This window comes from Lissotriton helveticus, chromosome 6 (genome assembly GCF_964261635.1).
Source record: "Lissotriton helveticus chromosome 6, aLisHel1.1, whole genome shotgun sequence".
Classification (NCBI taxonomy): domain Eukaryota; kingdom Metazoa; phylum Chordata; class Amphibia; order Caudata; family Salamandridae; genus Lissotriton; species Lissotriton helveticus.
In genome coordinates, this window is record NC_136067.1 from 1924106864 (window position 1) to 1924131290 (window position 24427).

Consider the following 24427-nt stretch of genomic DNA (forward strand, 5'->3'; position numbering starts at 1 on the left):
TGCAAAACCCCACATTTAATGGGAAAGCATTAGTTCACGTAGGAATAATGGGTCAATGCGATGGAGTGGGAAATCACGTTTCACAAAGATGTTTTGCTCTTTTCTGTTTTTTCCTCTAAAGTGTGGCGGTCGAAATAATTAATGTATTGCATGAATTTTGGGCACATAGTGGAAGTAAGGAGGCCATGCATAGAGGTAAGAAGTGAATACATGCAAGGACAGCTGACCTGGAGGAATGGGCCGGGGCGCCAATAGTACAGAAGGAAGTGGACGCGGGGGCCTTTATAGATCCAGTGGGTGTCAGTAGGAGTTACTCCCTGCATTTCACCAGTAGACTTCGAGTGCTGAGAGTAGATGGAAACCCTAAGTCTTCTACTGCAGGTCAGATACCGTAAATAAAATGAGGATTAACTAAGGGAAACAATATGGGAATGACTGGTTCCCCTCCTATTTCATCATATCTTAGGGGATCTTTAGGGACCAATCCGTAGTACCCCAGGTATTCCTTCAGGCGGATTCTAATCAGACCCCAAGTTAATGGATATTACGCCAAGTTGCTAGTTGTTTGGAGCCCCTGAGTTAACTGTGTGTGTCACGCGGCACTTGTAATGACAGGTTGGTGCTTTGGACTCTGGCATCCATTCTCCCGAAGGTGGTACCTTCCTTCCATGTATTACAGTCCATCCCGCTGCCGGCGTTCTTCTTTCTGCCGCATCCCTCTAAGGAGGAGGAAAGACTCACTTGATTGGATCCCGAGCAGGCGTGTGTCTTCTACATTGATAGGACTAAGGAGCACTGGGTGTGCGACCAACTCTTTGTCAGCTAGTGCATTTTAGGAAAGTGAAGACCGTCTGGAGACTGACTTTATCCAGATGTATTTATTGAACATATTTCAGTCGTTCTGAGCTAGCGATATAGCAGCAGAATGCAGTACAGTCAATGTAGAGGTACAGACCATTACATATTGTTCTTTGTGCCAAGCTGTTCTGTGGCCAGGAAGGAGCCCCCGAAGGACTGCGTCCCCATTCCACCAGGGTCGAGGCCTCCTACAATGACTGTGGCGAGAGGGCATTCTGGTGTTGGACATCTGCCCATGGGGTCTGTCCGTTTCTTCACCAGGCATTATTTTGTCAACTCACAAGTACACAGTGAGGGCCATTTTACCTGCTTGATCTTGCCTGACTTCCTAGTGTAAATTCCACCCTCGGCTTCACTACCTTTGTAGGGGTCCTGCTTTGGTATTGATGCAAAAAGTGAGTAATTTGTGATTAGAAGCACCCATCTGGAGAACAAACGACAAACCTTCAGTATGGGTCTTTCTGGTGAATACTCTGTATAACTGTAAATTCTCCACTGACTCCACCCTCCTTTCTGTTTTGAGGAATTGCCTTTTCATATGTAATAAAGTCCCATTCTACATTCTGCTCACACTCTGTTTTCTCAAATGATTTGTGCTCTTCGTCTGACAATGTGGTAAATGTAAATGATACCCTGACTTTTGCGTGCCGGGATGTTGCTTTTGTGTTTTTGTATCATCACGTCTGCATCTGTGATGCGGCTGTGGCAGAGGCTATTGCAGAGTTTTCCATATCCTGGTTCCAAATAATGGTCCTAAAGAAATGAGGGTCTTCCATGGAGACTAAATTAGAGGGCTCGTAGGGCTCTGCGCTACAAATAAGGAGATAGAGTTGACAGCTGTTGCCATGGAGGGGAGTGGTGACACCGTGGTTGCTTCTCAAGAAAAGCGTGAAGGTTCCCAGCAGGGTTGTAGTCAGCATCCTCCTCCATTTTGTGAACAAAGTGGAAGGGCCGGCCAACTTTGGTAGATCTTCATCCCCAGGAATGCTAGCCCTAGTCAGAAGAGAGGACTGACCATGTTTCAGGCGCATTACTTATCACAAAATCCTGAGCCAGAGGATGAAGAGCCACTGATGTTAATCGCGTGGGATTCAGAAACTGCTGTGTGGGGCGAACAGATGAAGCACAAGGAATGGAGGACATTTGCTGATAAGTCTGCCAGTGGAGGACATTTGCTGATAAGTCTGCCAGAGAAGTGATCCCGATAACCGCAGTTACACAGATTAAAATTAGACCTGTAGGAAGGGGCGACTGCTTATTTCAAGGTCTTGTCTGAGGAACCCTTTAGATGAGATGAAACCCTCCTGCTTGTCGGCTATGAAGAGGTGTAGTCTGGACAAAGCTGGAATCACTCAATAGACCCAAGTTCACCACAAACTTTCCATCTCATATCCCTTCCAAACCTTCAGGTGACCTTGAAAGTGGGCTCATATGATTGTTTTCTGAAATGTTGGCGTCTGGTTTAAGACGCATCTATCTGGTGGTAGATTTAAGAGTGATTAGTTCCTTATAAACTATGGTAGGATAACATGACATTTGTGGTGAATATAAGGTTTGCAGATTGAGGGACTAAAATACAAGTAGTAGACATAATTAATGAGGAAAAATTCCAATCAAGGTTTGAAAAACGGATCATGGGGAAGGAACAAACGCGCAGAGGTCTGCTAGTGACAGCAAAACCGATTTGGTTTGCAAATCTTCACTTTCCTCAACTAGTTAAAAGTATTTACAGTTTTGTTTAAATAATGTTTTCTTACCTGTCCCCTTAAAAGTATTGGGGCATGATGATGCTTTTTTGTAACCTAAAATGTCTGTGCCTGCAGTTCATATTGTCTAACCTCTTATACCTGTTGCCTTTTAGGTCAAGATGTTGTTTTTCAGTGCCTTGGGGAGAACATTCTTCAAAATGCCTTCGAGGGTTACAACGCCTGTATCTTTGCCTATGGACAGACTGGTAAGTACTGTTAATAAGTAATATGATTGGGCAGAATCCCTGGGATTCCCAAGGGTATCCGGCAAATGATGTCACAGTAGGCCTCACAACCCCAGGTGCCAATATCAAACTAATGAACATTCTAGAATGCCTATTCTTGGTGGTTGCTACTAATAAGCATAGTCCATTTATATTTTAGAAATGGCCCAACTTGGTCCATGCTGGAAGTTACTAAATAGGTCAGGTGTTGAGTTTTATTCTAATAACACAAAAAGGTGATTCAACTTTTATCCTCGTCTTATAATGCTCAAGTGTAGGGCGCTATACATGCCCGATCTTTGGAACAAACAGATGATATAGGCTTATCATAGCCTCCACCTTGTACTTTTCTCTGGGGCTTATGGAGTGCAGAGTATCCTTTACAGAAATGTTAAACCCCTTCATTGCTTTATTTGCGCATTCTGACTAAGGAGGAACTATGTCACTAATGCGCCATCGCTGTTATCATCGCATTCATAGACTCTTTTTTGGGCAACGCAAGAACACCCCCCTACCATTCACTACCGTAGGATGCCAACGTAATGGCTAAAGTCCATGACAATTTCCAATTTGTCATCTATTCTAACTTCCTTGAATGACTAAACGCGTGTTGGCTGTAGCGATGTGTAATTACCCTAAGGAATACATGAACCAGCATTAAATGCTCAACTGAGTTACGGATGTTGGACTGTTGGTTATAGTGTCGGAAGGAGGGACACAATGTGGTTGCTACATCTGTGCCTGCTCTACGGTGCCCTGGCCTTCTCCTTCCCCTGCCCGAAGCCCCCTTGCCTCACTTGCGTCCCGACACAAGTGTGTGGAGGTTTGTGTGGGCTGCCATATACAGATGCAACAAGCGACCCGGATGGCGCCTCGTGCGCGTCTGCTACTACCCGTTATACACACAGGTCCTCCATGACACCATTGTTAGTTTTTTGTTAAGGTTACTTTTTTAGGTTGCGATTAAAGGGTCCCTGCCTCCTGGTGATATTAATTGCGCACTGGTTATGGCGCAGTAGAGTCGCCCTGGGATAAATCACTGATATACTGTACTGATGCCTGCCTATTGAAACTGTACTACACTGTGTGTTGAAGTATGTATCTCGCAACATTTAATAAATAGATATGGTGACAAAAAGTGCTCAACTGAGTTAAATTTCAGGTACATTTTGATTTCTGGTATAAATGATTGAGTGCTCCGATACATACTTTTTTTTTTTGTTTAATTGCTACAACCGTAAGTCCAAAAGCTTAGGCACCGCCTGCAGGTAGCAGAGTGGCGGGTGTTGTGGTAGCACCAAACAGATCTTGCTTTAACTCACGAACTAGGATCTCTGATGTGCAGCAGTTTCATGATCACTGCTTCCTATCTCTGTAGGTACCTTCGTGCAAGGGGGTTACCAAAAAAATCTGGTTTGCAAGAATTGGACTTGCAAGCAAAACGCTCATCGAATTGCATAATCGATGTTTACAGGTGTTCTATTCTTTAAAACTGTTTACAATCCAAATGCTAAATTGTCCCACTGTACTGGGGTTTATAGCTAGAGAGGGAAAGTTGGCAGATTTCACCAAAAGGCTTCTGCAGGTTGTTGGCAAACTTTATATGCTAATAAAATGACACAGGGTGAAGCATTTCATCCTCCTGATAGCCAATTTCACACGAAAGCTCAGCAAGCTTTATTTGCTGACATTCATTGGACATTAAAAAGGCATTAACTATCCTCTTCCCCTGCTCCTAGTCTCCCCATATTTATCAAGGTCTCTGCGGAGTCGGTGTGTGACTTTTTATCGAGAAGAGTAAATGTCTGATTGGCTTCAGAGACTTGTGATGCACTTATGAGTTACAGCAGGCAGCCATTGCACCCCACCCAAGTACATCCTGTGCACATTTATTTATTTATTTGTAGAGCGCAACATTTATCCCAGGGGGTGTCGCGGCGCTAGGGACTACGGTAATAGGTGGGATCTGTGGGGTTGATCAGGTGTCAAAATCATTCTTTGGGGAAGAGGTGTGTTTTGAGTTTTTCCCTAAAGATGTTGTAATTTTTGGTTAGCCTGAGTTCCACTGGGAGTCCGTTCCAGTGTCGTGCAGCCAGGTAGGAGATAGTAATGACCGCACCAGCTTCTTGCCTACTGGGGCCAAAATATACACCCCAGAGAATACTTAACAGTTTCATAGATGACATATATCACACAAAACTGTGTGCTGCATTCCTTCCTCAGCGAAATGGATCTTTTTTGATGCATCTGTGTCTATAAATGTATGACCCATAATGGGTATCGCAGGGAAATGCTTATTGGAAACAGTGAAATACTGGACGCCTCACTCTTTGGAGTTCTGTGGTAAAAAGAAGAGAACAGTATTTAATTATGTAGTTAAGAAGACATTGTTTCAGGAAACAACACCCTTTATACTGTTAACAACATATTGTGTCTGTAGAAGAGAGGGGACGTTGAAGCTGTTATCTTCAAGTTTCAGCTAACAATGTGCATTGCTTGGATTCAGAGTGTTTAGATTTGTTTACCTTTCATGAATAAAATGTTCATTAAATAGTGGCCCGGGACAATGGAATGATGTGATTTATCTGGCTGAGGTATTTACAGCATAATTATGGACACTCCATGTTTGTCACAATCTGCTGTATAGTTTGCGGATTTTATGTATTGTTCTCAGGAAGTTTGGTCTTGACATAATTGTATCTGGTGTCCTGTTTTCATCCATTACATTTCATTTGTTGTGGGGTCTAATTCATTCTATTGAGCTAGTAAAGAAATATAATGAAGAAGTTGTTCATTGGTGTTACTGACCACAAAATAACATTCAGCGTAGCGCCCTAACAGCTAATGCACAATAACCTTCCCTTATTTTTCTTATTTTTTATGATTCCAGTTTATATGACTAATATAGCATAAAAGCCTTTACCACAACTGCTGTATAAGTGTTTTTCTTTAAACTTCCCATAAGAAGGTTGGAAGGCCTGAAATACTCTTTATTCAGCATGTTTGTCAGGACTGGTGCAAAACCTTGTTCCCTTTTTCTTGCCTTAACACTCAAGCTACCATCCCGCTGTTCTCCAGGCCTATTACTAGGGGTGGGCGGAATTTGCCTAGTCGCGCTGCGCAAAGCTCAGCGAAACCGTAAAAAAATCTCAGTGAGCACGCATAGTTCCGCAAACACACGGAATTACTTGTTCCGCCCGTTCGCGATGCTTTTTTCCTGTTCGCAAACGCTGTTTCGTGCTCTGGGGGAAGTATCTCGCGAACATGCATTTTAAAAGCGCGAACAAGCAAAAAACTCCAAGGCCGCGGATCGCAAAATTATTGGCAATTCCGCGTTCTTCGCAGAACACGAAATTACCCAAATTCTGCGAGCAGAACAGAATTCACCGGCCAGGCCTACCTATTACCAAAGTAATCTGTCAGTCCCACAGGAAATATTTCGAACTTCAAATCTAGTGGCTCTTCCGCCGGGCCTCGGGATGCCGGCTTCAAGGCTGTGTATTGATCATCTTCTCCTGCTGCCGGCCTCCGGGTTATAGGCGACCCAAGCTGTGTACCATACTCTGTTTATTTCAATAAAGCAGATTTGAACCAAAAAAAAAAAAAAATCTAGTGGCTCTTCAAACCGACTGGTCCACATGTTTCACATATACCATTTATGATTATGTGATCAATCATTGTTCATTGACTTTATTTCAGGGTCCGGAAAGTCCTACACGATGATGGGCACAGCTGACCAGCCGGGCCTGATCCCTCGGCTCTGCAGTACTCTCTTTGAAAGGACGCAGACCAAGGAGACGGAGGAGCTCAGTTTCAAAGTGGAAGTGTCCTTTATGGAGATCTACAACGAGAAAGTCCGGGACCTCCTGGATCCCAAAGGGTAAGAGTGGAGTGCGGCTATGGAGGAACGGTAGTCAAGCATTACTTAGCTTATGCAGTCGCTGTTTGGGGTTTCTTTATTCAAGTTTATTCTCAAAATAGTTCTCTTCAAATAGGTTTGCCTCTAACCCATCCAAATCAGTGGGTTTCACCATTATTATGCCCCCTCCCCCATTTAAGTATTTTCACAGCTCAAATAACTAATTTAGTCGTCTGGAAAATAGGTTTTGTTGCGATTTCTTTGTTTTGTTTTAAAGCCGATTTTTTTTTGTTAAGAGGCACAACCTGAATGTCCCTAGGTTGAGATAGTATTGCTAACAAGAAAGGCAGTGGGAATTCTTAGCTTTATCCCTAATTTAGTCAGAATGAGGTAAACGTGACTTGTTTCTGGCCATCAGAAGAACTTTTGCAAAGATGTTTCATCACATACAACATTTCATTGAAACGAACTGTTTTACTTTATTTGTACTTGCATAAAACAAGTTTTAATATGCTTATTGCATTATAAGAAAAGGTGAATGGATAATAGGTAAAAGAGGAGAATATGGACCATGTTTATAGTCTCTTAGTACAGCTAGTTGTATCTCCAGGCTCCCCTGTTATTCAGACCATACCTTTTTTGCATCACATTTATCTTACACCAGTATTGTTGGATAAAATAGTTCCTTCAGCAACCCTTGTTGTAGAAATGCCAAGAGGCATGTGCTGACTTATATATCTAGTCTGGTACTTCATAGGAGTACAAGAAGACTGAGTCCAAGTATATGAATGGTAGGTTATGGCATCAGTCAGTGTGCTTCTTGTTCTACAGGGCTGTGTCAAGCATGTGCTGAAATTGACCAGGAGTTTGGCGGTGCTGGCCACACTTCTAGCTGAATGTAAAGTTGTATAGCATGGTTCAGGAACCCGGCTCCTTTGCTGCAGGATTTGTTGGGACATATGGCTGTGTGCAGCGATTGTGTATAGACTTATGACATGCTACAGCCAAAAACTTCAAGGCTTATGGATAATGGGGCTTGTTAGGGAATTACTTATCTGAGGAGTGTGTGCAGACTGCTCCCATGGGTGTGTTGTCTTGGTTGGGATCTGAGCAGTCAAAAGCTGCCACAGAGCCTGTGTGGGGCTCAGAACACCGGCAGATGGTATACATACACTATTAGTTCTCACTCACACTTCTTTACTTTGGCATTCATCATTTCAGGCGACTGCTCTCTAGACTGTAGTACTGGAGCAATCTATGGATAGGTCTTTAATTGTTGGCTTTTTAAATGGAAAATATGGAACTTTTTAAAAATGCGGGATAACTGTTTTGTTGTTGGTTGAGGTTATTATGTGTTGAATTTGGAATGTTTATAGTTCTAAGCTCTGTGCATTATGGAATATTGTATTTGATCAAATCAAAAAAATACATTTTTGCTACCATATAGCCTTTACACTCTCTTAACTAGTCCAATACTGTTCTGTAGGTCTTTTTGTAGCTACCTGCATATTCTTCCTCTGCCCACAGCACCAGGCACTGGCCCTGGTAACTGAGGCTACCAGCCTGATGGGAATGCTGCCAGCTTGACTGATACAAGAAATCTGGTTCCTCTAGAAAACGTTGCCCCTCATCTTTGTCGATGTCTTCAGGTTCTCTGGACTCTCAAAGTGCTATATGGAACAGAAGGATTAAATGCGGATTGCAAGAATGTTTTATTGGGTCTGCGACTCAATAGTTATTGGCACTGAACTACTTCTCTGCAGCCTCATGCTGCTGACACTATTTCTGTACCCAGCCGTTCTCGCAAGCCAACATTCTTAACATGTATAACTTTGTTTAGAAAGGTCAACTCACATGGACACGAAGATGGGTGTAGATGAGGAGATCTGGCACAGGTGGGCAAACCAATAAATGTACATGGAGAGACGTACCAGAGCCGAGCCAAGGGTCTGGCTTGGATTTTAGAGCAAGTGCACAAGCTGAGCCCTGAAAATTATGACTATGTAAATCACACAACAAATATGGGGTAAAATATGATCAAGTTGCTTCAATATTCAAAAAAGTATATGTTTGAGGCATGTGTGGCTGTAGGTACACCTGTTGTGCATACTCCTGTCATCTAGTGTTGGGCCCGGATATGTGAAAGTAATTTTTATTCGAAGAAGTCTTTCAAGTCACAAGGTACTATGACTCCTCCCCTCCCCGGAAATGCACATGGTCATCAACTCCGTTGTTAGACTTGTTTTTCCGCCTTCTGGTTTGGGCATGTGTTATCGTGCTCCGGTACAACACGGTCGCAGTGCACTGTTTGGTCGCCATCCGTCGGTATTGTTATTGAACGCATTTTCCTTTTTCTCTTTCCTCTCGGATCGGCTGTTTAAGCTTCGCTGGGTGACTTTCGGGTCAACTTTGGCCCGTGTGAGCCTTCGCCATTCAGGGCCCCCTTCCATTTCCCATCTGCGTCTCTCCACCATGTCTTGACGGTGATGAAATGTACGCCATTTCATTACTGTCTTTGTTGCCATGCAAACCCTCGGACTGAGCTCCATGAGATTTGTAATTTGTCTTTTTCCCCAAACACAACGAGGAGGCCTGCAAGGCTTGTCGCTCCTTGCAATCCAAGAAGACCCTTTGTGACGGTCGGGCTCGATGTCTCGAAATGTCTTGTAGGAGAGGAGACTACACACTGGATACTCTTCGGATCAGAGGACCTCAAGGGGGAACATTGCCCACAACCTTAGGCAGCAGATGAGGAAACCTTTTCCCCCGCTGACTGCTCCGGCTCCAATCTGGAGATCGAGGACTTGCTTCTGGCGCAGCCTGCTGTGAGTACAGGCTTCCCTCCCCCTCTCAACCGCTTGCATTCAGAAATATTCAGTATAAAGATCATCCTGCCACTCTGGAACCTCAGAGACTGACTGCTGGGGCACCACTGCCTTCTGGTCATGGTCGGCACCGACCACCACCTACGGGCGTAACACTCTGCTTCTGCTTGATGCTGGACAAACTGTTGAGGCCAGCCCATTTGACCCAACCACGTCCTCCTCGCGCCAACACCATCTGCGTCCAAATCGAAAATGCCCTCGGAGCTGAAAATATCGGCACCGACATCGAAGATCGGCCTCTACTATGGCACAGTCGAACCGATCTTCCACAAGCTTAAGATGAGATTGGCGCCAGACAGAAACATCTCGTCATCCACTCCCATATGGGCTGGATCCTAGCCCACCCTGCAGGGTCTGGTGCTAAACCCTGCCCTTTCTTTCTCTCCTGATGACTCCACGTCCAGCAGGAACTGATTGGTCAGGCTGCCTCCTTCCACAGCTGCCTCCTTCCACAAGGTGAATCTTCACACTGAGCCTTTGGAGGAGTACTTCCTCTTTGAGAGACTCTGCTCAGTACTTCCGTATGCTCAAAGGCATGCTGCGGCACACCCCAGACATCTTACCCATCTGCTCCATAATCATCACACCTAAGGATGTACAAAAATACAGATCTTCCCTGTACATTCATGGTCAGCTACCGCCTGTCTCTAGTGGTCATCACCTTATGTAAGAGGGCCAACTCTCAAGCTACTTGTAGTGCCCCTCCACCAGATAAAGAGTAAACAGATAGATTCTGCAGGTAAGATATTAGCTGGGCAATCGGCCAACCATTTGTGGACTGCAAATTCCATCGGGCTGCTCTCTAGGTATGACCATGCCCATTGGAATGAGATGGAGAAGCTTCTCCAACATCTCCAAGAGGAGCACAGGAAGAAGGGGTATGATATAGTTTCTGAGGGAAAGCAGATCTCCAACACCACTATCTGCTGTGCACTAGTGGGGTCAACTCCTTTTATGCAGGCGTATCTGGCTCTGTATCTCTGGCTTCAAGCCGGAAGCCCACCAAAACTTGCTGAACCTGCCGTTCGGTGGCCAACATCTGTTCGGACCGCAGGTTGAACAGATGTTGGAAAAAATAAAGAAAGATACGGTATACTGCTAAAGCGATGGGTGCCCTCTTTGCAGGTCCTTTCGCAGCATGCCCTATTGTGGAGGCTCAAAGGCCACCTCCACTGAGGCCTCCACATCACACTATCGTCCACAGGCCAAATAGCCCTCTCTTTAGAGGCAACAACTCAAAAGGCAAGGGGTAAGGGTCTCTCCCCAAAAGGAGCTGTCACCACCACTAAGCCCAGACTTGCCTCTCCTCCACCTTGATCATATAACACCTATCTGGAGGCGCTTCCAAAGGTTTTTTTCCAGCTTGGCGGATCGTCACTGCCAACCAGTGAGTGTTGGATAATATCCAACATGGTTCTTGTCTGGAGCTCACTTCCATACCTCCCACCATTCCACCTCACAAAGAAACTCTCCCCAGAACATCAAAAGCATAGAACCCGTCCCCCACCATGAACAGGGCATGTGAGTATACTCTACTTTCTCATTCCCAAAAAAGATGGTTCCCTTTGACTCATTCTAGACCTTAGGCCCCTGAACAAATACATTCTCTCAGAGCACTTCCACATGGTTACTCTTCGGGTTGTCATTCTGCTGCTACAACAAGGCGACTTCATGGCTGCCCTCAACCTGAAGGACGCTTATTTCCTCATACCAGTCCAGCCAACACATCGCTGGTATCTCAGGTTTTTAGTCAGCGGAAAGCATTACCAGTTCAAGGGGCTTCCCTTTGGGGTCACCATTGCACCCAGAATGTTCACCAAGTGCTTTGCAGCAGTGGCTGCGGATTTGTCAGCAAGGCATTCATTTCTTCCCCTATCTAGACGACTGGCTCATCAAGAGTGCCACTTGTTAACCCCTTCGACGCTGATGACGAGCTGGGCTCGTCATGAGGTAGCCTCCTCGCACGCTCATGACGAGCCCAGCTCGTCACGTAACATGCGTTTTAAAAAATCTCAGCGTGCGAGCGGAATTCCGCCCGCACGCATGCGGTTAAAACTGCACATTTACCCTTTAGCAGTCAAAGTGCAAGATATTGTCTGATACCCACTTCACTTGCAAACTTGTGGTTTAGCTTTCAGATCTTAGCTGTTGTAGCAGCCTACCGTCATAACTGGCAACACATTTCCCTTTTCAAAATTTCAGTCAATGATTTTATGGAGGATCTCAAAAGAGTAATTCTTCCTCGGGTTCCACCAGCCCGGACATGGTACCTCAACATAGTATTGACAAGACTCATAGGCCCTCCGTTCGCACCCCTTCACTCCTATCCCCTCCAGTTTTCACTTTTTTAAGGTAGCATTTTCTGGTCACCTTCACTTCATTTAGGCGTGTCAGTGAGCTTCAGGCAGTAACCTTGGTAGAACCTTTCTTTCAGATACACAGGGGATAGGGTTGTACTCTGCAGCGAACCCAAATTCTCTGTAAGGTGGTCTCACAGTTCCACCTTTATCAATCCATTGAAGCTCTTGTTTTTTCCCCTCAAACTGACTCAGTTGCGGAATGGGCTCTCCACTTGCCCATTCCTCCTAGAGCCACTCCACTCAGGGAAAAAAAAGGAGCCTCAATGCTCTACAACCTTCATGGGGAACATCTTTATAGATGAAATCTGTAAGGCGGCAACCTGGTCCACACTGCATACTTTTACAAACCATTATTGTGTGGATGTGCTTTCTTGCCAACAACCCAATGTTGGCCAGGCAGTTCCTCTGTACACTTTTTTAAGTCTACTGCAACTTCCACAGGTTATCCACCACTTTATGGGAGGGCGCAGCATGTGTATCTACAGCCACACATGCCTCTAACAGAGAAGTTTACTTACCTAGTAAGCATCGGTTTGAGGCATGTAGCCCTGTAGATTCACATGTGCCGACCTTCCTCCCCGGACACCTGTGGACATTGCAGTCATCTTTCTATTTCATTTTCCTCTTTCGTTGCATGAACATCTCTCTTTACATGGCTTCACTTCCGATTCCAACCTCACCCACTGTGCAGGAAAACAATCTAATAATGGAGTTGATGACCATCCGCATTACCAGCAAGAGTAGGAGTCACAGTACCACCTGAATCGAAAGACTTCTATGAGAAAAAACAACCTGCACATATCCTGTCCCAACACTAGATGTCAGGAGTGTGCACAGCATGTGAATCTACAGCACTACATGCCACAGATGCTTACTGGATAAGTAACATTTTCCTTTTTTAATTTGTGAAGCTTTGAGATTAATATGTTTCATTATAGCACTGCATTGACAAGTACTTATTAAAAGTATGAAGAAAAAGAGTTTTGTAGAAATAATATATTTGCCCAAGATCACGCAATTTAAGCTTCAAAGCCACTATTTATCCAGTTTTTTTAGTTTCACTTTGTACAAATCAGCCAGAAAATGGGTATCTGATGTCTTTCCTTATGCCAAGGCTTAGATTTTACCTTTGTGTATTTTTTATATAACGTTAACTCAACCCAAAGGTCAAATTAGAGCAATTTACATGCATGCCAGTTACATTACCCATTGTCATATTCTTTGCTTATAGGCATGGAGGATTAAGGAATTTGCACAAAATCCCAGGATTTTCAGCTGAGGCTTGAACCTGGTTCCCCAGTTCCAAAGTCAGCAGCTCTGACCGTAACGCCATATCCTGCGTAGAGGGAGGAGAAAGGTGGGCAGAAGCCACATGAAAGTTTGACTCATTAAGGACTCGAGGCGTCAACAGGACCTCGAGCTGAGCCAGAGCAGGCTTCAGGCTAGAGCTTTCAAGGGCTCGCCCACCTCGAGTCTTATCTTTCTTCTTCATGGACTCTCGCCGGCGGGCTCTCATGGTTCTCGATCACTGTTGACCATTTCATTCTTTTTTCCTTCGTTGATGAAGGTCCATGTTCAGTGCCCCCATTCACTAAGGAAATCCCCTCAACCAAGAGTGTTACATGATCAGTGACCTCCTAATTTCCTCTTCGAATACCTTAGACACTTCATTCCATCACCTTGATGATAACCACAGGATCTTGTTTCAGAGGAAGATAATGTCGAGAGGAGAAGGCCTAGTATTTTCTCCCAAACTGCTACACTTTTAGAGCAGGATAATTGGTGTAGCTGTAGAAGTCAGTGAAGTAAATGCTTTCCCTTTTCAGGGGCATTAAACAATTTAATTCACATAATATGATTATGGTCTGGCGTTCGTCATTCAATGAGCCGTGTGGGTCAGTGGCTTGTCTGTGTTTGACACTTTCCTGCCGGCGACATGTATCAGCCGTCACTAAAGAAACATTATTTGAAAGCATGTATTAACACTTATTTGATTTGATCTCTCTCCTGCAAAAGAGATCCGACCTCCCACCCCCTCATGTCTGCCACATTTAAATGGAGGCAGCTTTCTAAGGGCAGTGTTTTGCTGGTTTGTGTTTTGTTGCTCGTGCCGGGTGTTCTCTTTCCCTTCTTTAATACGAGTTACTTTATCAGAAGACGGACAGCATTTCCGCTCTTCTTTAGCCTGGTTTCTTTCCTTCGATAAGTCATTTTTGAAGTGCAAGTTTCAGTTTTCCATTTCCCTCGGTAAGTGGCAGATCTTGATCATTGGCTCAGCAGCCGAGGCCCAGTGCAGCCAGACTGTGCTTTGGCATCTGTTAGTGGAAAGCTCTCAAACTTCAGCCATTTTGGTTGTGGGCACGGGTGAAACTCAACAGTCTTTTATTTCTTCAGAGTTGTGTTTTTTTCCTATGAGAAATTCGGAAATGCCCCGTCCCTGGAGCACGCGCTGGGCGTTTGGAAAAAGTATGTGAGCACATTACATCAGTTGCTCTCATTCACTTTTTCATAAAACTTAATTACGTATGTATTTAAACCAGGGAATATGGCTGCCAATGCAGTCGAGTATTATGTTTTCATCGTTGGCCTTTTAGGCATGTTCTCTACTTTGCTCTTGAGATTCACACCTTCTCTTTTACCTGTATTTTTTCTCTTCCTGTTAAATTTCTCCTCGAGGCTGAACCCTGGCCTTCCTACCTTCCTTTGTCAACCTCGTAAGCCCACTTTTTGAATGGTCCGAGCCAAGGAAGGTACATTAATGCTTTGTGTGAAAACAGTTTACTTACTTACATTATGTTGTCCGATTTTGTTTGTTTTTAAGTTAAAAATCAGAAAAAGAAATTGAACCGGCATCAGCGCATGCAACGAGTAGTCGTTGGGACCGAGTCCCAGCCTGCAGGACACTCAATAGTTAACTGTTTAGAATTTATTATCCCACTTTCAAATGCGAATGCTGCAGCAGGCTTCAAATTATTGCTATTTATGGTCTGGACACCACTCCATGTACAGGAGGCAACAGTCGAGGAAGTGGGCAGTTGTGAATTGTAATAAAAATAATATAGTTTGTCTATACTATTCCTCATATCACTTTCCTCCTGTTTCTAAGTGCGGCATTTAATAGGTGTTACTACTTCCTAATTTAAAGGTACTCAAGTTGGTGTTGCAAGAGATCAATCTCTTGACCTGAGGACCGATCGCAACAGGTCCTAGCCGCGTGCTGTAACTCACTGAACCCTCTTCCTGTCACTTCAAAAGTTGACTTGTGCAGATGTAGATCATCTTGGGATACAGAATGTGTTGTTTCTTATGCCTTCTGCCTACTCTACAGGTCATCACTGTACTATTGCACTCATCCCTATGCCATCACATCAGGGAGGTTCAGTGGCCACACTGGCAGAAGCTCTGTGGATTGCTGCTATTTCTTACAAATGACAAATGGCAACATGGACAGTGGTGGACATGTGCTGGTCTTAACCATGGTCATTTTCACATATCTGATAGACATCTAGTCTCAGATTCCTTATATTAGAATCCTCCCCAGGCGCCAGACTGGATCCCGAAATTTTCCCAACAGTACATCCGCGCGTCCGCAGAGGGCATTGCGACGTCGTCTACCAGCTGGTACGTCAACGGAGTCCATACAAGATACCCTCCCCGATGCGCCGACGTCCGTTCCTTCTTTTCCGCACTCACATGCGTATTCGCACTGCAGTTCCTCTGGCTGCTTTCAGCCTACTTAACATTTCATCGACTGAGCAGTTTGCCTTTCTTTGATGTCCTCACAATTCAAACCTTGTGAGTCCTCTGGTTGACAAATGTCGGATCCTCATTCAATTTGTATGTTGTGTCTGGGTGAGCACAACGAGTCCAACGAGTCCGAATCTTGTCAACAACTCTGACCAAAGACGCACTGCGAACGTTGCATGAAACCCATGGCAGCGCGGATGTCAGTCTTTGAGGTCTTCTCATTGTCCTCGGTCCCCTAAGCATTCTAGCGACTGACCGCGCTTCTGTTCTAGGAGCCATTCCTGTGGCTGTCATTCATCTTCAACTCCTGGAGGTAAACCTCGGCGGCAGCAGTCAAAGTTGCAGCGTCTCGCTTTTTCTTCGTCTACCGCTGATCCCCACTCTTCTGTTTAAGTGGTGAGGCATAACTTCTCCCAGTGTTTCCCCACCTATGTTGGGGCCTCTGTGTCTTTGACCCAGATGAGACAATATTCTCAAGCTCTTCGTTCTGCTCTTGGGTCATCGCCTCCCTCTGGAGTGCCTTCGGCCACACGGAGGTGCATGAGGTCGTTCGTGTGACTCCACCGGCAGGTTCGTCCTCGGCTTCATCGTGGTCCTTGTTTCTGCAATCTCAGCAGCGCTGGTGCATAGCCCATCGCGGCTTCCACCTTTGACTCCCACTTCTGGTCGGCCGACTCCGATGTCTGCATCGAGCTGTAGTCTATGGGCTTCTATGGTGGTACTGTCAATCAACGCTCCTTCCCATGGCCAGGCGTCGCCTTCTCGGTGCCGACCGGCTTCGATTACTGCATTGGATGTCTTGGACCCGGTCCTTTGGGCAGGTTTACCCCGTGACTTTTTGCTTTTTCCTAGCCTGTTTTTGGAACCTGGATTGGTGATTGTAGGCCTCTGCGCACTTTTTCACTGTGGTACAGTATAAAGTGCGTGTGCTTTCTGTGTATGGATGGTGAGTGACCTGCCCTCCCATAGGAATGACTGGGAAATATGTATGCCCATGGTAGATTCCTGATGCGTGGGGAGTGCAGGGGCGAGTTTGATATGTATGAACTCGTGAGAATGAATGCTGCAGAATGGTGTATGCAGCATGGCTGTGTGTAGTCTAGAAGCGCCACTTTTAGAAGTTGGCATAATTGTTTAGTGAGTCTGCTAGCACGTGATTGGCTGATGGGCCTGGCCCAGGCATGCCTGGGCCTGTTGGTAGATGGACTGTCTGGTTTGAGTAGAACAGGGTCTGCAGGGTCTGCAAGGCCCCGGAGGAGGGGGTAGATGAAAGGCCCCTCTGCTGTCAGGGATGGGAGGAAAGAGCGTCTGGTGGTGCCGGGCTGTGCCTGCCGCCCACCCTGCTGGCTCTCCATCCTGGCGGCCTACTGTCACCTCTGGCCCTGAAGCTGTCAGGGAGACGTAAACCAGAAACATTCCAGTACTCAGGGCCCCTTGCACGAAAGCTTCAAAGTACTTCAAAGGCATTTCTGTGTATAAGAAGGGACGGTGTCTCCTTCCAAAATGTTCTTGTCCTGGCTCTTGTGGCTGACTCGGATCTACCAGGGGTGGGCGCTGCCCAGCCCCTGGATACCTGGATTCCTGGACTCCTGGGGGACCCTTCTGCCTGCCTGGGCTGAAGGGGGGACTTGGCTTTACCCCTGGGGAAGTTCTGGGACCATGGCAGCATGGAGAAGCTGCCTTTTCCTGTGGAGAGCGCTGGAGTTGGTTTCTAGCGCCTAGAGGCGCTGTGCTTCGCCTTGAGCGCCTGGGAGCGCTCTGCCTGCTGTCTAGCGCTTTGGAGCGCTTCATTTCCCCCAAGCGCATGAGAGCGCTGTCGCCGGACTTTCTAGTGCTTAGGAGCGCTTTTGGTGCTCGCTTATAGCGCTGGAGGCGCTGAGGATTCCTGGCCGTAGTTACTTAATTAATTACGAGTGCCCACCTCGATCTGCCGCGGTGAAAACAAACCACGAAGGGGCCGCGACCGGATTGGCCGGTGGATAGTCGCGTCATCGGCGAGGCCGCGCTGCCATTGGTTGGCGGCCTCGCGTCATGAGAGGCTCGTCGCAGGAGCCGCGACGCGATTGGCTGGGCCGCCCCTGAGTCCGTGGTGGAAGAAAGGGGAAGGCGAGAAAGGTGGCGGCCGGTTAACAGGGCTCCCGTGTGCCGAGGGAGCCCTGCAGCGAGAGGGAGAGCGGCCGCGAGCGGCTGAGCGGCCCGGCGGGGCTCCGTGGTGGAAGAGGAGCCCCGTGCTGGCCAGACGAAGAGAGCCGCCGCCCGGAGGAGCCGCCCCTGAGGCCCGGTGAGTTGAAGGGCTGGGGGGCTCCGCGTGGACCGGGTGAGACGGGGGCTCTGTGATGCTGCTGCTCCGTGAGGGAGCAGATGGGTTCTCGCGGTGCCGGTCGAGGCACCAAGGAAGGGCGGCCCCGAATGGCAGTGGGTCGCCCCACCATGACCACAGAGCCCGCGAGGGGCTCTTGAGGGCCCGCATTGCTTCGTGTTGGTGCCGGGTTAGAGGCACTGCTTCAGGGCGGCCCCGGAAGGCAGCGGGCCGCCTCAACGGTGTGTAGAGCCCGTTTGGCTCCAGAGAGGGCCATATTCGAGAGGGGGGGCTTCGGGGCATATTGTCGGTGCTCGTCCCCTCCTGCCCCCGAGTGTGAGGACTAGAGTCCGGTGAGGCTCCTGGGGGCATCATTGTTCTAAGAGTCTGTGTGGCTCCAACGTCTGGGGCATGTGTGATATGCCCAGAGCCTGTGTGGCTCCAGCAGTGGCGCAGTTGGCGCCTAAGGGCCAGTGAGGGCCCTGGTGCAAGTTTGTTGTTCTCCAGGTGCCCAGCACTTTGTGGGCACCTGCCACGTTTAGGCTTTTTGTACTTTGAGACTGGCACCCTGACTTTGGACTCAGGGCGTCGGAGCCCCAACAAGGCCGTTGGCCTAGGGACTGCCACAGGTAGTGGCTCATGTGATAGTATTTGCCTAATGTGAGTTTTGCGCATTGTGATGTGGTGCTAGGAAATGTAATGCATTTAGTATGATTACGCACCTTGATCTTACACCTCTGACTGTTTTTAGACATCATGTGATTCTTGCGCTATCGCTTTACTCTTGACCCCTCTGAATGTGTAGGTTTATGCATCATGTGTCTTACTTTTCCTGCGCTGCACCTCTGAATGTTTAGTCATCATGTGTCTTCTTGCGCTGCACCCCTGAATGTATTTTGTTGCATCATGTGCTTTATTCTTAACACCTCTGAATGCTTTAGGCCTCATGTGTTTCTCTTTATTACTCCTCTGAATGTGTTCATGCATCATGGGTAAGGTGTTCTGGTTTATACCCCTAAATGTGTTTATTCTTAGGTGGTTGTCTTTTCTACTCCTCGGAATGTAGGTTTATTGCATCATGAGTAATGTATTCTTTCTTAGACCCCTAAAATGCTGTGTGATACTTAGGTGGTTCTTCTTTCCTAGTACAGGTAGTCCTAGTAAGGTCCTGGTCCCCTGCGTGACAGTCTCCCAAGGAGTTTAGGGTTGCGTAGGTGGTACTTACCTGTTCCCAGTAGTTACTGGATGTGATCTATAACTGTTACTTTGTGTTACAGTGAAGTTTATATACTTTTATTCTAATTTCTACAAGTATTATTTCTATTTCTAGAAGTGCTGATTATGACAGTGGCCTATGTGGCCCTGTCCTGTGTACATAATCCCTTGTGAATATTGCCGTGCCAGTTGGCACAATGTACATGTATGATTTTTATCTGATATGTTTTGACAATACAAAAGTTATTTTAATATAACCTTGTGTGGAGTCTCTTTTGTGGTGTGCCTAGTATGTTGTGGCTGTCGTGCGCTGACGCAAATGCTTTACACATCGCCTCCGAGTTTAGCCTAGACTGCCCGCGCCATGCTACCTAGAGGGCGAGCAGGGGTTATCTTGGCGTGTGACTTCCTTGCCCTGACTGGAATGGTGGTTTCTGCCTGGCTTTGGCATAAGCCTTAGCCTACCAGAAATAGCCGGTTTCCAACATTGGTGGGTCAGCGGTGCGGATTTGGACTTGCATTTGCCCAGTGCCATAGCGACAACTGGCTACATTACAAAAACTCTGCGTTTTTCAGATAGTCACATATTTGGGATTATTGTTTTTGATTTTATTTTTCCTCAAAAGTGTCATTTTCAGATGGTGTTCCTGCGCTTTATGTTTAGTGGCAGATGAGAGAAAATGACAGGGCGGGACGCCAGTAGATAGGGGAGGTTCCCATAGGTTAGGAATCCCTTGCTGGGTCCAGTGTCCAATCCCTATTCCTGTCCCTGTGTGGGTAGATGGAAGAGAGGGAGGGTGGAGGAGAAATTGCTTGCTCAGGAGGGTGGTTATTCCCTGAGTGTGTGTGTGTGTCTGGATTCCCCAGTATGGTAGGATCCAGTGGTGGCAGCTTAAATGTGTCCAGTGCGCGAATTCCCCTTCCCATTTCCCAGAGTATGGTGCCTGGTGCGCTCAGTAAGAGGGTGACAGGTTGAGAGTCAGAGGCAGTGAGGAACTGTCTCACCAGTCTGGAGGGGGAGTGTGTGGATGAGTGCTGTGTTGAACTGGAGGAGTTGGTGTGAGTTTTCTTTTTTTTTAAGGAGCTCGCACGTGAGGTGGATGTCTGGCGGTGTGCTGGATGTCGTGCAGAGACATTAGAAAGTGATTCTAAAAGTAGTGGCTTGTGTATCTGATGATCCTGTGTAGGTGAAGAGGTTCATGTGTAGCCCAGCTATGTCCCATTAGGATGATAGGGGTGTAGGGGCTCACGTCCTGTCTCAGTGGAGGCGGAGTGAGTGTGGGACGGTGTGTCCCACGTTAGCCCGAAACCTTGTCTCAGGGCCTGGAGGGTTCCCTAAGGGAGCGCCAGGTCAGGGGCCTAGGCTGTACCTATAAGTCATTTGAAGAGGATCTTCCTGTGTCTAGAGGACAGGGAGTGTCTGTAATCAGAACTCCGGCGGTCCTGGTGTTGGGCTGTACTGCTCCTAAGTGGAGGGTGCAGAAGTCCTGGTTCGCTGGGCATTTGACCGTCTAGAGTGCTTGACCATTTTTTTTTTTTTTGGGGCCTCTGGAGGTCATTCCCCGAGGAGGGGGGAGGCCAGGTTCAGGTTCAGCCTGACCTGGAAGGAAGGGCATCTGTAGTCAGTGTCCTGACCGGTTGTTGGCTTCCAGGGGTACCGCTCCAAGGTGGGAGGGTGCAGAACTCTGGAGGGGGGTGCAGAGGGAGGGTGTCCTTACTTCTGACCCCGGTGGGAGGAGAGTGTGTCGCTGCTACGCCGCTGGCGTGTGCTCTGTCTAGCCTGAGACATACTGTGCCTGTGATAGTGGAACTGGAAGGGGGTGCAGAAGGACGGTGTACTTCTGACCCCGGTGCAACTTAAGGGTGTAAATCCTAGGTTGGGAGATTAGGAAACTTCTAGGTCAAGAGGAGTCTCTACTAAGGTGGATCAACCGAAGAGACTGAGGAGGCGGCCCTTGCTGTGTGTTCTGGGGCCCACCTGCAGTTTGTTGTTTCCACTAAGGTAGAGGAAAGGGGGCTTTGCTGTGTGCTGTGTCCCCCCACCTGCTTGAAGAGGGACTGTGCTGTGTGCTTTGTACCTCAGAAGTGGAATCGTTTCCAGGTGATAGACCAGTGACGGAGTGAGGTCCTGATCTGGTAGGAGAGTTGTGTTCTGGTGAGTGCTTCGCTGTGAGGGTTATTCCTTCACCCTGACTGGAAGCCAGGGTCCCTACTTGGTCTAAGGTACTTACCTCTGCCAACTAGAGACCCCCAGTTCTAACATTGGTGGAGTAGAGGTAGGATCGGGCATTCTTGCTGTGACCTCTAGTCAGCCTGAGGGTGTGGTCCCTAGGGTATAGGATCAGTGGTAGTGTAGCTACCCTGAGAGAGAGAGTGGAGATTGGCTATTGTGTGCCAGGGGCTTCTGCCCCCACTCTGTGGATTGGTTAGGACCTGTGATCTGTGGATGGCCTAGGGCCTGGTCCTGGCTGTGGATGACTAGTGTGTACCAGTGGGGTATCCTAGTTGTGTCAGAGAGCTTTTGTTGAGGGAAATCCCTGTGGGTTCCGAGTGGCGAAAAACTGTAAGGTGGCCCTGCCCTGCAGGCCCGTCTCCGTGGTTTTGTCGCCCAAAGCATTGAAGACCATCAGTGTAGTGATTGGTCTACCCTGCGTTTTGGCTGGAAGGGGGATGTGTTGGACCCGGTCCTTTGGGCAGGTTTACCCCGTGACTTTTTGCTTTTTCCTAGCCTGTTTTTGGAACCTGGATTGGTGATTGTAGGCCTCTGCGCACTTTTTCACTGTGGTACAGTATAAAGTGCGTGTGCTTTCTGTGTATGGATGGTGAGTGACCTGCCCTCCCATAGGAATGACTGGGAAATATGTATGCCCATGGTAGATTCCTGATGCGTGGGGAGTGCAGGGGCGAGTTTGATATGTATGAACTCGTGAGAATGAATGCTGCAGAATGGTGTATGCAGCATGGCTGTGTGTAGTCTAGAAGCGCCACTTTTAGAAGTTGGCATAATTGTTTAGTGAGTCTGCTAGCACGTGATTGGCTGATGGGCCTGGCCCAGGCATGCCTGGGCCTGTTGGTAGATGGACTGTCTGGTTTGAGTAGAACAGGGTCTGCAGGGTCTGCAAGGCCCCGGAGGAGGGGGTAGATGAAAGGCCCCTCTGCTGTCAGGGATGGGAGGAAAGAGCGTCTGGTGGTGCCGGGCTGTGCCTGCCGCCCACCCTGCTGGCTCTCCATCCTGGCGGCCTACTGTCACCTCTGGCCCTGAAGCTGTCAGGGAGACGTAAACCAGAAACATTCCAGTACTCAGGGCCCCTTGCACGAAAGCTTCAAAGTACTTCAAAGGCATTTCTGTGTATAAGAAGGGACGGTGTCTCCTTCCAAAATGTTCTTGTCCTGGCTCTTGTGGCTGACTCGGATCTACCAGGGGTGGGCGCTGCCCAGCCCCTGGATACCTGGATTCCTGGACTCCTGGGGGACCCTTCTGCCTGCCTGGGCTGAAGGGGGGACTTGGCTTTACCCCTGGGGAAGTTCTGGGACCATGGCAGCATGGAGAAGCTGCCTTTTCCTGTGGAGAGCGCTGGAGTTGGTTTCTAGCGCCTAGAGGCGCTGTGCTTCGCCTTGAGCGCCTGAGAGCGCTCTGCCTGCTGTCTAGCGCTTTGGAGCGCTTCATTTCCCCCAAGCGCATGAGAGCGCTGTCGCCGGACTTTCTAGTGCTTAGGAGCGCTTTTGGTGCTCGCTTATAGCGCTGGAGGCGCTGAGGATTCCTGGCCGTAGTTACTTAATTAATTACGAGTGCCCACCTCGATCTGCCGCGGTGAAAACAAACCACGAAGGGGCCGCGACCGGATTGGCCGGTGGATAGTCGCGTCATCGGCGAGGCCGCGCTGCCATTGGTTGGCGGCCTCGCGTCATGAGAGGCTCGTCGCAGGAGCCGCGACGCGATTGGCTGGGCCGCCCCTGAGTCCGTGGTGGAAGAAAGGGGAAGGCGAGAAAGGTGGCGGCCGGTTAACAGGGCTCCCGTGTGCCGAGGGAGCCCTGCAGCGAGAGGGAGAGCGGCCGCGAGCGGCTGAGCGGCCCGGCGGGGCTCCGTGGTGGAAGAGGAGCCCCGCGCTGGCCAGACGAAGAGAGCCGCCGCCCGGAGGAGCCGCCCCTGAGGCCCGGTGAGTTGAAGGGCTGGGGGGCTCCGCGTGGACCGGGTGAGACGGGGGCTCTGTGATGCTGCTGCTCCGTGAGGGAGCAGATGGGTTCTCGCGGTGCCGGTCGAGGCACCAAGGAAGGGCGGCCCCGAATGGCAGTGGGTCGCCCCACCATGACCACAGAGCCCGCGAGGGGCTCTTGAGGGCCCGCATTGCTTCGTGTTGGTGCCGGGTTAGAGGCACTGCTTCAGGGCGGCCCCGGAAGGCAGCGGGCCGCCCCAACGGTGTGTAGAGCCCGTTTGGCTCCAGAGAGGGCCATATTCGAGAGGGGGGGCTTCGGGGCATATTGTCGGTGCTCGTCCCCTCCTGCCCCCGAGTGTGAGGACTAGAGTCCGGTGAGGCTCCTGGGGGCATCATTGTTCTAAGAGTCTGTGTGGCTCCAACGTCTGGGGCATGTGTGATATGCCCAGAGCCTGTGTGGCTCCAGCAGTGGCGCAGTTGGCGCCTAAGGGCCAGTGAGGGCCCTGGTGCAAGTTTGTTGTTCTCCAGGTGCCCAGCACTTTGTGGGCACCTGCCACGTTTAGGCTTTTTGTACTTTGAGACTGGCCCCCTGACTTTGGACTCAGGGCGTCGGAGCCCCAACAAGGCCGTTGGCCTAGGGACTGCCACAGGTAGTGGCTCATGTGATAGTATTTGCCTAATGTGAGTTTTGCGCATTGTGATGTGGTGCTAGGAAATGTAATGCATTTAGTATGATTACGCACCTTGATCTTACACCTCTGACTGTTTTTAGACATCATGTGATTCTTGCGCTATCGCTTTACTCTTGACCCCTCTGAATGTGTAGGTTTATGCATCATGTGTCTTACTTTTCCTGCGCTGCACCTCTGAATGTTTAGTCATCATGTGTCTTCTTGCGCTGCACCCCTGAATGTATTTTGTTGCATCATGTGCTTTATTCTTAACACCTCTGAATGCTTTAGGCCTCATGTGTTTCTCTTTATTACTCCTCTGAATGTGTTCATGCATCATGGGTAAGGTGTTCTGGTTTATACCCCTAAATGTGTTTATTCTTAGGTGGTTGTCTTTTCTACTCCTC

The 24427-nt window shown here is 48.3% G+C and overlaps 1 protein-coding gene across 2 annotated transcripts in view; it reads left to right on the forward strand.

Moving 5' to 3' along the window:
• The window catches only part of KIF13B (kinesin family member 13B), a 701202-nt gene that overhangs the window by 263829 nt on the left and 412946 nt on the right, over nucleotides 1-24427 (forward strand). For both annotated transcript variants that reach the window (XM_078649880.1, XM_078649879.1), the window contains 2 exons: nucleotides 2720-2812; nucleotides 6530-6710. In XM_078649880.1, the coding sequence (XP_078506006.1) occupies nucleotides 2720-2812; nucleotides 6530-6710 (274 nt within the window). The remainder of the gene's footprint in view (nucleotides 1-2719; nucleotides 2813-6529; nucleotides 6711-24427) is intronic.